Below are 16,192 nucleotides of genomic sequence, written 5' to 3'. Positions count from 1 at the left end.
CGCCGGTAGGTTTTTCTGGTGGGCCTGATGGTCGGCCCGCTTCTTCCCGGTGGGTCCTGATGGTCGGCCCAGCCCGTTCTGGCGCAGGCGAGTGTTTTATAGTGGCGCCATCATGCATTGGCTCATGCTGCCCTCCCGGAGCTCATCTTTAATCCTAGAATCTAGAGTCCGGGTTGATAGGTGGTCTTCTGGACAGCATGTGGGTAGTTTTAAGCCACTCGGCAGCGGCTGAAAAATCCCAGCTTGATGGCACCGGGCGGGGATTGAACTCGCGTCCTCCTGAACGCGGTGGTGTTACTCTGTCGATTCAGCCACCGCCACCGTGGTGATAATGATGGAGGTGGTGGTGGTGGTGATGATGGTGGTGATGGTGGTGGTGGTGATGATGGTGGTGGTGTTGATAATGGTGGTGATGGTGGTGGTGGAGTTGGTGGTTGTGGTGATGATGGTGGTGGTGGTGGTGTTGGTGGTGGTGGTGGTGGTCGTGATGGTGGTGATGATGGTGGTGGTGGTGGTGGTGATGATGGTGGTGGTGGTGGCGATTTTGGTGGTGGTGGTGGTGATGATGGTGGTGGTGATGGTGGTGGTGGTGGTGGTGATGCTGTTGATGTTGGTGGTAATGGTGGTGATGGTGATGATGGTGGTGATGGTGGTGGTGGTGATGATGGTGGTGGTGGTGATGTTGGTGGTGGTGGTGGTGGTGGTGGTGGTGGTGGTGATGATGATGGTGGTGGTGGTGATGATGATGGTGGTGGTGGTGGTAGTGATGATGGTGGTGGTGGTGGTGGTGGTGATGATGGTGGTTGTGGTGGTGGTGGTAATGATGGTGGTGGTGATGATGGTGGTGGTGATGATGGTGGTGGTGGTGTTGTTGGTGGTGGTGATGGTGCTCCTGGTGGTGTTGATGATGATGGTGGTGATGTTGGTGGTGTTGTTGATGGTGGTGGTGTTGTTGGTGGTCGTGTTGGTGTTGGTGGTGGTGGTTGTGTTGATGGTGGTGGTGGTGATGATGATGGTGGAGGTGGTGGTGGTGTGGTTGTGGTGCTGCTGCTGATGGTGGTGGTGGTGTTGATGATGGTGGTGGTGATGATGGTGGTGATGATGTTGATGGTGATGCTGGTGGTGGTGTTGATGGGGGTGGTGGTTGTGGTGGTGGTGCTGGTGGTGGTGGTGATGGTGGTGGTGGTGGTTGTGGTGGTGGTGAAGGTGGTGGTGGTGGTGGTGAAGGTGGTGGTGATAGTGGTGGTGATGGTGGTGGTGGTACTGGTGATGGTGGTGTGAGCAGTTTACGCAAGCAGTGATGGTGGCGGTGGTGATGGTGGTGGTGGTGGTGGTGGTGATGTTGGTGGTGGTGTTGTTGGTGGTTGTGGTGTTGTTGGTGGTGGTGGTGATGATGGTGGTGGTGGTGATGCTGTTGTTGTTGGTGGTAGTAGTGGTATTGGTGTTGGTGGTGGTGGTGGTGGTGATGGTGATGGTGATAATGGTGGTGGTGGTGATTGTGGTCGTGGTGGTGGTGGTGGTGATGATGGTGGTGATGGTGCTGGTAGTGATGGTGATGATGGTGATGATGGTGGTGGTGGTGGTGGTGGTGTTGATGATGGTGGTGGTGGTGATGGTGGTGGTGGTGGTGATGATGGTGGTGGTGGTGGTGGTGGTGGTGGTGGTGATGATGGTGGTGGTGGTGGTGGTGGTGGTGATGATGGTGGTGGTGGTGGTGGTGATGGTGGTGATGGTGGTGGTGGTGATGGTGGTGGTGGTGATGGTGGCGGTGGTGATGGTGGCGGTGGTGATGGTGGCGGTGGTGATGGTGGCGGTGGTGATGGTAGCGGTGGTGTTTCTGGTGGTGGTGGTGGTGGTGTTGGTGGTGGTGGTGTTGATGGTGGTGGTGGTGATGATGGTGGTGGTGGTGGTGGTGATGATGATGGTGGTGGTGGTGTTGGTGATGATGATGATGGTGGTGATGATGATGGTGGTGGTGGTGGTGGTGATGATGGTGGTGGTGGTGGTGGTGATGATGGTGGTGGTGGTGGTGGTGGTGGTGGTAATGATGGTTTTGGTGGTGGTGGTGATGGTGATGATGATGGTGGTGGTGGTGGTGGTGCATGATAATGGTGGTGGTGGTCGTGGTGGTGGTGGTGATGGCGGTGGTGGTGGTGGTGGTAGTGTTGTTGTTGTTAGTGGTGGTGTGGGTGATGATAGTGGTGGTGGTTGTGGTGGTGATGGTGGTGGTGGTAATGGTGATGATGATGGTGGTGGTGGTGATAGTGGTGGTGGTGGTAATGATGGTGGTTCTGGTGGTGGTGATGGTGATGATGGTGGTGGTGGTGGTGATGGTGGTGGTGATCGTGGTGGTGGTGGTTGTGGTATGGTGGTGTTGATGGTGGTGGTGTTGGTGATGGTGGTGGTGGGGGTGGTGGTAATGGTGGTGGTGATGATGGTGGTGGTGATGGTGGTGGTGGTGGTGGTGATGCTGGTGGTGGTGTTGGTATTGGTGGTGATGGTGATGCGGGTGGTGGTGGTGATGATGGTGGTGGTGGTGTTGGTGATGATGGTGGTGATGGTGGTGGTGGTGGTGTTGTTGTTGTTGTTGGTGGTGGTGGTGAGGCTTGTGGTGGTTGTGGTGGTGGTGGTGATGATGGTGGTGGTGGTGGGTGGTGGTGGTGGTGGTGGTGGTGCTGGTGGTGGTGATGATGGCGGTGTGGGGGGTGGTGGTGGTGCATGATGTTGTTGAGGGTGGGGGTGGTGGTGGGGGTTATGGTGGGGGTGGTGGTCGTGGTGGTGATGGTGGTGGTGGTGGTGGCGGTGGTTGTGTTGGAGGTAGTGTTGTCGTTGTTGTTGGTGGTGGTGGTTGGGGGTAGGGGGCTGAAGTGTAACGCAACTCCTTTTGATTCAGGGCAAGAGGTTTGTGGAGCGAGTTCTGAGATTCAAGGTGGCGGCGCGGATAAGGATAGAACATCAAAATATATAGAGCCCAGTGGACGAAACATTATTTGAGGTGCGACGTCACTTTCTCCCGACTGTACCATCACACTCTGTACCGCCTGGGGTTGGGATGGCATGTTTCTCCTTCTATTGTTGTTTACTTGCAACAATAAACCGTCAATCAATCATCAATCACAAGCTTGTGTTGCCGGCCGCCCGTTGACAACACACACGCTAGAACGCACCTAGAACGCTAAACGCACCTAGAATGCACGCTACCAACGACGGATATAGCCTATAGCTTTCCTTCATTATACTTACCACAGCCAGTTTGTTTATTGGTCTGTTTAGTTAAAGATTTATTAATAATAAATGCAAAACATGTAGTGTACAAATACAGGTATAGGCTATATAAACTTGTAACAGTAATAGTATCGTCGTATATCGTATTGGTTATTGACATCTGTCGGCAGCCGTTTGAACGCTTCATATGTGATATTTTACTGGCCAGGTGGTTGGTGTTTGTGGCTCGGAGCTTACCTCGGAGCTAAGGCGTTTGATGACAACATCAAACGCCTTCTTAACCCTACAAGCTCCGAGGGTGCCCAGAAATGGCTACCCCTCAGGCACTTCTATCAAAACGATACACTTTTTTTTTATTATCAAGTGTAAAAGAAAAAACAGCCCTTCAGATAAACGCAGAAAATACCCTAGATTAACATGTGATATCAATAAGAACCATATGAATCCTCGTTATTTTGCTAAACACGAATATTTCGAGAAACCGACACCAATCATGCTGGTACCACTCACCTTGATGCAACTTTACATTCTGTATGTCCTCAATGTCTAGCATGTCTGGTGGCATATAAGACTCTTTAGAGCATACCCTCAGGTGATTACGTAAAGTTACAGCAGCAAATGCAATATCCTTAACCGTGGTAGGAGATGATCTTATAGGTGCTCTAAATACCTGAAAACGTGATGCCAAAATTCCGTATGCATTTTCAGAAGTTCTACGTGCTCGAAAAAGGCGATAATTGAATATTCTACTTTCTTGGGTCAACTGTTTTCCTGGACAAAGTTTCATTAAGTGAGACTTCAGTTGGAAAGCTTCATTGGTGGTATATTTAGGACATCATCTTCCATTTTCAATGCCTTTTTCAGAGTACACCTGTTCCAAACACCTCCATCACTAGCCCTGCCACAAGCCTCAACATCCACATAGATGAATTTGTAGTCTGCACCTACCACAGCTAATAATATCATACTAAAATGACCTTTATGGTCATGGAATTGTGACCCTGTATTGGCTTTTTTTTTTAATTAATATTCTTTTCCATCCAATGCCCCTATGCACATTGGAAACTGCCACTGTGACAAATAATCACTGGCAATCTGCTGCCATTCTTCTAGGGTGCTGGGCATCTTTAGGTAGGTTAGTTTCAGCACTTGGTAAATTGCTTGACACACCTCTGGAATAATGCTGCAGACCAGGTTCCAACTGACTCGAAATTGGTATGCCAAGGACTTCTGTGTTTCACCTGATAAAGATAACAACGGTACATCAATTAATGAACACTTGCTGACAACATACCAAAACTTAGAAAACAGAGTTACCATTATTTTATATAAATAATAGTAATGTACACAGTGACAGAGGTTTATACTGATGGCCGCAACATATAATGCAAATACAATTGCTGACTATGCCAAATGACTTGGATCACGAGACAAGGTATATACAAATATCACATAATCTACTAAAAAAAGACTCATGTAGCAACATCTTTAGTGAATCAAGTGCCGAACAAATGTACAACTAAATTCAAAGTAAATTTTGGTGAAATGCATCCTTCTTGGAGACAAAAGTGCTCCTTTCTGATTTATTCTAGGTTGAATCGCATCAAATCTGGTTAAACGTGTGTTATGGTATTCTTTTACTATTTCACCAGTATCAACACCGTTTTTCTTACCCTTCTCATCAGAGAGAGCTTCTCATTCTGAGTAATTTGAACCCCATATATACTCTCATCAAGTTATTTATAATGCTGACAGAGATTTCTCAGTTTTATCTGTTTTGGGTGGAAGCAAAGTTAGTTTGGTTTGGTCAGGTTACGTTTTTTTTTTTTAACATGTGGCCTATAGCGCCGGTTGGCTATTACATTGGGGCCTGGTAGTCAGTCCTAGCCCGTCATGGCGCATGTTAGGTTAAGTTAGTTTGGTCAGGTTAGTTAGGTTATTAGTTTTGTTAGGTTGGGTTAGGTGGTGGTGTGTGATAGCCGGCTGCCGGCTAAGGGGAGCGGCGGCCAGTCCTCTCGGGGTAAACATTTTTTTTCTGGTAGATTTCGGTCTGTTTTGTATTAATCTGCTTTTCGTTTTTACCACAATACATTTGTTTCTGAGGGGATGGGGGTGGGGGAGTCGGGGGGTACATAATAAAAACTAATGTTGCAGGAAAACAACAAGCAGATTAATTCAAAATAGGCCGAAAACTACCACATAAATAATTTTCGTCCGAGATACAGACTGGTGAAAGAGTAAATATTTATGTGTGTTATTTGAGCTATACAAGTTTGACTAGCGGAGGTTAGAGGTGGAGAGGGATGCACTTTACCTAAAACTTACCCAAATTCTTACCTGGTGCAAGGTATCTTAGAGTGAGCATCAATCGCTCTCCGGCACTGACAGGTTGCCTCATGTTGGTGCTCAGCTTCTCTATGTGAGGCGTCACTAGTCGTAGAACATGATGGTATTGGGTGCGGTCTATACGCGAATCCACTCCCGAAGTGCACTAGAGTCCTTCAGAGCTAACTCCCTCACCAGCCTGTAGTACACGCTCTCCTGACGTTTTCTTGATACCTAAGGTCGTGTCCCGACGCGGGGTGGTTCATCCCGTTCCCTCATCAGGCAGATGGCCAGCGAAAAATAATCCCACTGCTGCTGAGTGAGGCTTTGTTGTCCTTGGTGGTCAGTGGTGGTCAGCAGGGTTGCCAGATTACTGAAGCAGAAAAAAAGGCCAAATGCACTACAGAAAAGAGCCAACAACGCCCTGCACAGTAATGGAGTTCAAAAACACCGAATATATTCTAGCCCATGTTTTTTTTTTTGTAATCTACATAAATATATACTACCAGAACGATTGCTTTTGGTGGATGGAAAACGATTTTACCAATTTGATTCATCACAACACAATATATTTCAGTACTCAATACCCTACCAACATACTCCTGGCTTATTCATGAGGATAGGTCACTTTTGATAGGAGGCCTAAAATTACATCAGACACGTCAAAACACAAGAAAACTCACGCCAAAATTCAGCCGTGGACCTCGCACGCCATCAACACCACCCGGTTGATTTGTCCAATTTCATTATTGCTATTTAATAGCAATAAGAGAAAACGGGAAAAATTGCATGGATTACCATGGTAATAATAGAAACATAAAAGTACGCGTACTGGAAAGCATGGTAGACTTTAACTTAGATCAGTTTTGTCCTAGGAGGTGGCAAATAAACTCACTATATCAAATAAGCTTATTGAGACTAAATGGGATATATTTCAGCCACATTGTAATAAAAAGCCAAAAAAAGCCAGATTTGGTAATATAAATGCTTGAAAAGAAGCCAAAATTGAGTTTTTTGGCCTAAAAATATTTTTAGACGGCGACCGTCCGCCGGCCACTTGGCACAGTGTCGGCCAACTAAATTTTATCGCTGGATGTGGAGCCATACTGCGTCCTGAGGAGCAGCCAGGGGCGAACCCACATGCGTCGCTGCAGCCTTTTCTTTTTCTTGCTCAATCTCCTACGGCCCTCTACTACCTTCACAGATCCCATCAGGAGATTTATGTTTTCATTTTGCAATCGCAAGCAAAGCAACTTTTGGGGACAAAATTAATATGGGAGCCATCACAGCACGCAGGCACTCCTGCTGCCTCTCTCTGGGGCTGAATCGCACAACGGAAAGTCGCGGCCTATTATATATTCCTTATGACCCATGAAAAGGAGAGCGCTGCGCAGATGTCTATAGCAAATATATAAATTCTAAGTTTGGGTAGACTTCGGCGGCAATTGGCAAGGCTGCCGCCAAAACAGTCGGGAAGACAGTAGGGAAGACTGTGGGCCACCTTCTGTGGTAAACAGTAGGCCGGATGCCCCAGACAGGCGACGACCGTCGACAGTCATAATAGCCGATAACCAGACCCCGCCCCATAAAAAGACCCCCCCCCCCATTCTTGGAGCGTGGGAGCCGACTTGACAAATCCAAAAGTTGCTGGGTTGTCATGGCCTACAGTCGGCACAGTGTAAAGGGGGTCTTATTGATAATATCCTACTAGTTAAACTCCGCAGCAATATTGCCTCTCTGTCAATATTTTCATGGATACTGCTCTTTTCAGCACCCCTCCCGCGGACCTGCTGCACATGAATTTCTGCACTCGCTCATACCTATTCTATCCAAATGTACTGAGCGACTGAAACACTGAGACACAAAGACAAAGAGACAGACACCCAGAGAGAGAGAGAGAGAGAGAGAGAGAGAGAGAGAGAGAGAGAGAGAGAGAGAGAGAGAGAGAGAGAGAGAGAGAGAGAGAGAGAGAGAGAGAGAGAGAGAGAGAGAGAGAGAGAGAGAGAGAGAAATCAAATTGAATTAGAAAGAAGTACTATTTTCAAGAATCTGGTTATTTCAACAAATTAATTTCATTTCGACTTGTCACCTTGTTCCATAGCGAATCCGGACACTTGGAGCTGTCGTGATCGTCATTAGTCTTGTTGGCATCTATCACATCCTTCGCATCAACTACTACTCCGTCCAACTGCCCATCATCCTCTCGTAAGTCCTTATGTTCCATGTCCTCAATATCTGTTAACCTCATGTCTTCACCCATCTCATTTAAAAGCATGTTGTGTCATCTGAACACAGAGACGAAATGCATTTTTTCCCCTTTCTTAGAGAGAGGCCGAACGACGGGCAATGTTCAAAAGCACGTGAATCATCAAAGATTTCGACTTGGTCACAGCCCTCCAGTATTCAGTGTCTCCGTGAGAATAAAAGCCTTCCCAAGCCAGTGATGCCAGGAGACTCTACCCTACCCTACCCAAGCTGCATCTCGGAGAAAGCGTCACCATCCTTTCCTGAAATGTTCCCAGAGCCTAAATTAGGCACAGTCAATGACACCTGTCTCAAAAAAATACTCTTTTGGAATGATGTGAGTGATATATATTTTGTATATTCATCAATAGTATTATATATTACTATCATATTTGCATAACTTACCTTCACATTATTTATGATGTTTCAGGACCATTCCCATAAGCACTTTGGGTTCGGATTTGGGCACGAGCCTTTCCTCGTAGCCGGTTGTCGCGTTAACATGTGCACCACCACAGGCGACAGGACTCGCTACCCCATTGAGAAGGTAGATGCGCTAGTGTGGCACTACAGGTCCATAGACAGGTCCCTGCCGGAATACAGGTAAGGCCCTAAACATTCACCTCGACATATATCATTTAAAGCTTGAAAAATCATAAACCTCTTGCTCTGTCTCCTTGATCCATCACCCATTACCTCTCTCTTAATTTTCATATCCATGAGTACTCTGTTTGGACCTATATGGGTCTATGTTCAATGATGCCGTTTTCATGGATCTCAGTAAAATACTACTACTACTACTACTACTACTACTAATAATAATAATAATAATAATAATAATAATAATAATAATAATAATAATAATTTTTATTATTATAATAATAATAATTATATAATAACTATATATGTGTATTTCGTCAAAAACCGTATTAGATACTTTATATAGTTTTTTGAAAAAATATTTTAGAGTCATTTTTCATTGGCTTGAGAATGAGCTCAAAAAAAAAGATGGGATTGGGATTCTGGTGTAGAGAATGCGTTAACAGATGCTGCTGTATGTAAGGCAGCGGATATTTTTTTCCGGTTTCTTTTTATTTTCATATGTTCTGACTCCTCTGAATATTTTGCTTTAGACAACTCGAAAGATTTTGCCAGAGTCTGGCACAAATATTTAATTTATAAACTACTGTTCTACGGATTCTGTCCTCTTTCCGTACTTTTATCTCTACTCTCCTTTCTGACTGATCTATCTTTGCTGGGGTAGACGCCCACTGTTCTTATAATCCTATCGGCTGTGGTGTCCCGCAAGGTTTTGTCTTATCTCCCAGTCTATAATCGTACGCCGATGACTCTACTCTGAATTACTCAACATCTTTTGAAAAAAAGACCCTGCCAACAGGAATTACAGAAGTTTAGGCTGCAGAACGCTTCACCTCAGATCTTCCAAACACCTATCCCCTCTTCTCCTATGACATTCAGCCGTTACCGTCTACACTGTTCATCTTAACTGGAATCCTTATGTCTCCTCTCTTACTAAATCAGCGTTCTCTATCGCCTCCCTTCACAGATGCTGCACATATAAGAACATAAGAACATAGGAGTCTGCAAGAGGCCGGTAGGCCTGTACGAGGTAGCACCTTTGAACCTAAGCTCCCGTGTATCTAACCCCACCTAATATCGCTGTCCATGAATTTATCTAATCTATTTTTGAATGTGACGATTGTATTGGCACTCACCACGTGACTGCTAAGTCTATTCCACTCATCCACCACTCTGTTAGTAAACCAATTTTTGCCCATGTCCCTGTTGAATCTGAATTTATCCAGTTTAAATCCATTACTTCGTGTCCTACCCGGTTCTCTTACCAACAAAACCTTATGAATATCCCCCTTATTAAAGCCCTTCATCGATTTATAAACCTCGATCATGTCTCCACGCACCCTTCGCCTTTCTAGAGAATGCAAATTTAACTGTTTGAGTCTTTCCTCGTATGGCAAGTTTCTCAACCCCAGAATCATCTTAGTCATCCTCCTCTGCACCGATTCTAACATTTTGATATCCATTCTGTAGTAAGGTGACCAGAACTGAACCTCATAGTCAAGATGAGGTCTAACAAGTGCTAAATAAAGTTTGAGGAAGACTTCGGCACTTCTGTTGCTTACGCTCCTTGAAATAAATCCCAGTACCCTATTTTCTCGATTTCTAGCTTGAATGCATTGTGCCCTTGGACGGAGATCAGAGCTCACTAAGACCCCTAAATCCCTCTCGTACCCAGACCTGCTTATGACAGAGTCATTTAAGCAATAGTTATGTGAGGGGTTGTTCCTACCTACACTCAGAATACTGCACTTCCCTACATTGAACTCCATTTGCCATTTATCCGCCCAGTCATACAATCTGTTTAGTTCATCCTGGAGAATACTAGCGTCCTGATCCGTCTCAATTATTCTACCGATCTTGGTATCATCTGCAAACTTACTGACATCACTACTGATTCCCGTATCTAAGTCATTGCTATAAATAATAAATAAAAGTGGACCTAATACCGAACCTTGTGGGACCCCACTCGTAACACATCCCCAGTCAGATATTTTACCATTGATTTGAACTTTTTGCTTCCTATTGCTAAGCCACGCCGTGACCCAGTTCAAAACTTTACCCTCTACTCCGTGAGCCTGTAATTTAAGCAATAGTCGTTGGTGAGGAACTTTGTCAAACGCTTTACTAAAATCAAGATAGATTACATCATAATATTCATCTATGTCTACCGCCTCAAATACTTTATTGTAGAAGGACAAGAGATTGGTGAGGCATGACCTGCCTGTCGTGAACCCATGCTGCGAGTCTTGAATTAAGCTATATTTCTCTAGATGCTCCCGAATGTTCATGGCTATTATGGACTCCAGCATCTTGCCTACAACCGATGTTAAGCTAATTGGGCGATAGTTTGAAGCAACTGACCTGTCCCCCTTTTTAAAAATCGGCGTCACATTAGCTACTGTCCATAGGCTGGGCATATAACCAGTATTTACCGACGTCTTAAAGATGTCGGTTAGTGGGTCACTGAGTACATCACTAAATTCCTTTAATACCCTCGGAAATATTCCGTCAGGACCTGGCGACTTATTCTTCTTAAGCTTATCTATCTTATCCTGAACTACTTACCTGGTCATGATTAGATTCCTAAATTTATCGCCATCCCCGCCCTCGTACACTTGAACCCTTTCCGTAACAGTCGTTCGATCCTCTTGTGTGAATACTGAAAGGAAGTAGTCGTTCAACAATGTGCTCATATTTTCGTAATTTTCTACTAGCTCGCCCGTGTTTGCTTTCAGCGGTCCAATTTTCTCCCTAGTTTTTGTTCTATACATCTGAAAGAAGCCCTTAGGATTACTTTTCGCCTCATTTGCTACTTTGATCTCATAGTTCTTTTTGCTATCCTGGTGTTTTTCTTCACTAATCTAGATAGTTCGACATACCGTCCCCTAAGATGTGTTTCACCATTCTTTATTTTCTGATAAATTCCCTTCTTTAACACTATCTCGTGTTTTAGTCCACGAGTCATCCGCTTAGGGTCATTGTTTTCTTTTCTAAGTGTTTGCTGTGGTATATGCTGTCTTTGCCCCTCTACCATTACTCTAACTAAATTATTGTAAGACATTTCTACCTGGTTCTCCTGGCCCTCCAACCCACAGTACTGGCCCTCATGAATCCCTAAATGAGCTCAGTTTACCCCTTCAAGATGTCTTCGAAGCCCCTCGTAATTTGCTCTTCTAAAATCTGGCACTAAGCCTGGGTTTGGTTCCCGGGTTACCGCCCAGTCTAAGCTAAAACGAACCGTTCTGTGGTCACTATTTCCTAACTCTCCGCCCACCTCCAACTCACGTAGCAAGTTTCCATTATTAGTTATGACTAAGTCTAATATGTTATCTCCTCTGGTAGGCTCAGTAACTACCTGCATAAGGAAATTATCTTGTATAACTTCAAGAAAATCCTCGGCTTCCAGGTCACCCACTAGGTCTTCCCAGTCTATATTTCTATAATTAAAGTCCCCCATTATGCAGACATTTTTACTCCAACTCGCCCTGCCAATCTCCTGTAGTAATATACTCGTGTCCTGCCTGTTAAGGTTGGGTGGCCTGTACAGAACTCCTAGAGTTAGTTTTTCTTTTCCTTTGTAAACGTCCACCCAAACTGATTCTCAATCCATGTTAGTTTTGACTGAATTGTTAACTAAACATTTAAGTGAGTCCTTAACATATAGCGCAACTCCACCTCCCTTTCTTCCCCTTCTGTCTTGGTGAAACATCTGATAACCCGTTATTTCAAATTCCGATCTAAAATTTCTACTGGCAGTGTCTATCCATGTCTCAGTGATCGCTATTATGTCAAAATTTTCTGAACAAGCTTCACCCCTTAGTAAGTCTATCTTGTTTCTGAGGCTCCTGCTGTTAGTATAGAAGATTCTTAGCCCGCCCTATGTTACTCCCCTATAATTACTTCTAAGCTGCCTGGTTGTATTATGAGCTAGATGTCCTCTCCCATTACTCCTCCCCCCCCTCGTCTATACTAAAAAATCCCTCAGGGTACTAAGTGCTCGCTCAAGGGAGTGTGAGAGAGCCTCAACACCTTTGAACGTCAAGTGTATCCCGTCAATTGTCGACGAACAGCCACCCATTGCGCTCGCAGTGCTTACAAGAACCTGTCCGCCCTCGCATGGAGTATGCATCTCAGGTTTAGGAGGTTCTACACACATAGCTCTGTTGGGCAGTAGAGGTCTTCGTCTCATCAACTCTTCTCCTCTTACTGACAGTCTTCTGCCTCTTATATGCCGCCACAGTTTTGCCTCTCTTTCTTCAGTCGATATTTTCATGCTAACTGCTCTTATGAACTTGCTAACCGTATGCCTCTACCCCACCCGCGGCTCTACTGCACATTACATTCTACTCTAGCTCATCCCAATACTGTCAACATCCTTTATGCAAGTGTTAACCAGCCTCCTCATTTTTTCATCCCTTTCGCTGCTAAACTTGGGAACAGCCTTCCTTCCTCTATATTTCCTCCTGCCTACGAATTGAGCTCTTTCAAGAGAGAAGTATAGAGACACCTCTCCACCAGAAATTAAACTCTCTGTTGGCCACTCTCCTTTTAAGGGACCAGTGCTTAGCGGACTTTTTTTGTTTTTATTTATTTTTGCCCTAGAGCTGCTTTATTTACTGTAACATAAATCTGTGTATTGGTTTTATTTAGCCATATATATAATATGCCTTTCGCTTGTTTGAACAGCTACATGGAAGTTTTATTTGTATAGTTACTTTCTTTTCAACTCAATAATCCTACTATACGTGATAATGTAGAATTTTATTCCGTTCTCATGTTTCCTTAATCAAGGTTAACTGAAAAGCCATGCTACTGGGTGATATGCTACTTCCTAATTTCACCTTTACGTTTATCTCCTGTTTTGCTTTACCTTGAACTGCAGGCACTGACTACCTGAATTTGTTTTCTGGCTTTTGACTTTGCAGAGAAAAGTGTAGAGCGTTGGAAGAAGGCTCCAGAAAATTGTCTAGATTCCTTTAAGTGAATTAAAAACTTTAGCAAAATATATCCTGTTCAGGTCGCCTCACACCCGCTATATATTCTGGATGATGGAATCACCCTCCTATCTATACGGTGACCTACGAGACTACCACAACGTCTTCAATTGGACATTCACTTACAGACTGGACTCTGACATCCCTCAACCGTGAGTTCAAGTCACCCTCAGATCCCAAAGATTATAATCGGATAGAACTTAATATTATCATTGAAATATATTGGTAACTGAATTCCTACAAGGTCTAAATCTGTTCTGAGCTAAATTGAACATTTACAGATATGACAGAGTGTTCCGTCGCCATAAGCCACTACCAACAACGAAGAGGAACTATGCAGAAGGGAAGACCAAGCTGGCGGCATGGTTCGTATCCCACTGCGACACTGAGTCTGGCAGAAACAGGCGAGTCACCCAAACTTGGAACGAAAATGCACTTTAGTGAAGGAATAAAATATTTAGGGACTTCAGACCGTTACCTCAAAAGGGGTAACAAATGGAAAAGGCAGATAGGCAGAAAAACAGACTACTGGCGTGTTCGGGTAAAACTCTCTTGCACCTGTTTCTCCATACCCACGTTTGTTCCAGCCTCACCACATGAGGCAGAATTGCACAAGGATACACAAGTATATAAGGAGACTACGAGAGGTCAGACGGCCTAAACATGGAAACTCCTGAAAATGTGTTTGCCCTAAATCCCTTCCCTTCGAGAAATGCTTCAACCGTTTACCTAAATCCAAACCTACTCAGTTTGCTGCACTCATCCACCACCCTCTTTGTGAACCACTTCTTGCCTCTTTTGTTTCTAAACTCGAATTTATCCTACTATTACCCATTACTGCGTGTTTTCATATCGGTGTTTAATATAAGCTTCATTTAAAGCACCATTGTTAATATCCTTAAAATATTTAAACACTTGAATTTAATCCTCAAATAGACTACGAATTTCTGAGGAATGCAAGATCAATTGTTTTAGTCTTTCTCCTTATAATATTTTAGACATTCATCTCTGTATTCCTTCGAGGGATTCTATATCCTTCCTGCAATAGGGGCACTAAAATTGAACAGCATAATCCACGTGAGCCCAAACCATTGCCAAGTAGAGTTTAATGATAACTTCCAAGCTCCTGTTGCTAATGTTTTTTTTTTTTTTTTAAATACAAGCCAAGACTATTTACGATAATACATTGATTTCCGGGTCGAAGATCACAGCTCAAACGTACAACCAAATCTCTCTTGCGGCTGGAGTGGTCAAGGGGTGTGTTATTTAATGTGTAATTACTTAGGGGGTCAGTTTTTCCCACACTTAGGACGGTGCCTAGTCGAATTGAACTGCATCATCCATTTGTCGACCCACTCTTACAGGCCATTTGGTTCCTCATGAAGTACCTCAGCGTCGTTGTCTGAACTGCTAAATCTACTTGTTTTTTGTGTCATCAGAAATATTCCATATTTCGCTGGTTATACCGCAGTCAAGATCATTGCTGTATGTGACAAACAGTAATGGATCCCGACGATCCCTACGGGACGCCTCTATTAAACTCGGGCTCATTCCGATTTAGCCTCATTATTATGTACTCTCTCGTTTTGTCACTAGGGCACGCTTCGAACCATTTTTGAGCTTTACCCTCTATCCTAAGGGCTTTTACTTCAGAAAAAAAGTGATTGGTGAGGCACTTTGCCGTTTAAGTAATTAATGAAAGGGAAGCATACACCTGGGGGAGCGTCGTTTCACTCACTCGCCGCCAACACCCCGGACGGTCCTCCAGAGCAAGCTCCCCTGCAAACGCCTTATCCATCTTGAGTCCTTCCCGGCAGGATCGATCTACTTGCCCCAGACATAAGTTACGTGGGTGTCCCATAGGTCTCCTCCACTCAGGGTTGGCTCGTACAGAAACAACCATGTGAGTAGTATCGACGTCCGTGAGGCGTGCATTTGCCCATATAGCCGGAGTTGACGTTCACGTATTATGCCGGTAAAAGGCTTGGACTCAGTTTCATCGCGTACCCGCTGACTCTGCACGGTCATTCCAGCTGTAACTCATGATCCTGCGAATACAATTAGTACCAAAGACCTCGACATACCTCTCCAATTCATGAACCATGTCCCAAAGCCATACATTAAGACAGGGAGCACAAGTGACAAAGATTCGAATATTTGTACACCTGCATAGATATCGACAACGCCATATACTCATGTTGAGCAAGTCCATATCACTATGGGCTAGGCGAATCCGTCGAGTGACTTCCTGGTAAGACCCAACATTGTTATGGAAATGCTACCAAGGTATGCGACAGTTTGGGTGACATCGACATCCTCACCACATGCATGAACATACTGAACTATGTCATCCAGCAAGCCTCGAAATGACTGGACCTTAGATTTGGCCCAGGAGTTCTTCAGTCCCAGAGGCATCGCCTCCTCGTGCAGAACTTACAGAAGCAACACCAGAAACTCCAGCGATTCCTCGAGAAGTACAGAATTATGAACGAAAACAAGATCAGTGACTTCGATGTCGCCAATAGATGCTCTGCAACGAATTTGATCAACAACTTTGCCTAATACCCTGCACATGCAGGTGTTGAAAGTGATGGAGCAGGGACGCACACCTGGCTGGATCCAAAATTGACAGGGAAGAAGACGGAAACGCCTCCCCAACGCTTCACAGTACTCTCTGTCCCAGAGTACAAACCAGTCATCAGGTCAATCCTCGCAGGGATCCCATGTATTTGCAGAATGTCCTACAGTACCTCACGATACACTTAGTCATAAGCCTTACTGAAATCAACATTGGGTAGGTAGTG

At 44.7% G+C, this 16,192-nt stretch overlaps 1 protein-coding gene across 1 annotated transcript in view; it reads left to right on the top strand.

The window, feature by feature from the left end:
• LOC126981380 (alpha-(1,3)-fucosyltransferase C-like) overlaps nt 1-16,192 on the top strand; it is a 79,031-nt gene that overhangs the window by 25,981 nt on the left and 36,858 nt on the right. Inside the window, exons 2-6 of the mRNA XM_050832405.1 lie at nt 7,652-7,755; nt 7,876-8,131; nt 8,225-8,397; nt 13,412-13,540; nt 13,670-13,792. Coding sequence (XP_050688362.1) covers nt 7,994-8,131; nt 8,225-8,397; nt 13,412-13,540; nt 13,670-13,792 — 563 coding nt within the window. The 5' untranslated portion in view covers nt 7,652-7,755; nt 7,876-7,993. The remainder of the gene's footprint in view (nt 1-7,651; nt 7,756-7,875; nt 8,132-8,224; nt 8,398-13,411; nt 13,541-13,669; nt 13,793-16,192) is intronic.

This window comes from Eriocheir sinensis, chromosome 47 (genome assembly GCF_024679095.1).
Source record: "Eriocheir sinensis breed Jianghai 21 chromosome 47, ASM2467909v1, whole genome shotgun sequence".
Classification (NCBI taxonomy): Eukaryota; Metazoa; Arthropoda; class Malacostraca; order Decapoda; family Varunidae; genus Eriocheir; species Eriocheir sinensis.
Note: the sequence above shows the minus strand (reverse complement) of the source record. Positions and strands in the feature narration are given on the sequence as shown.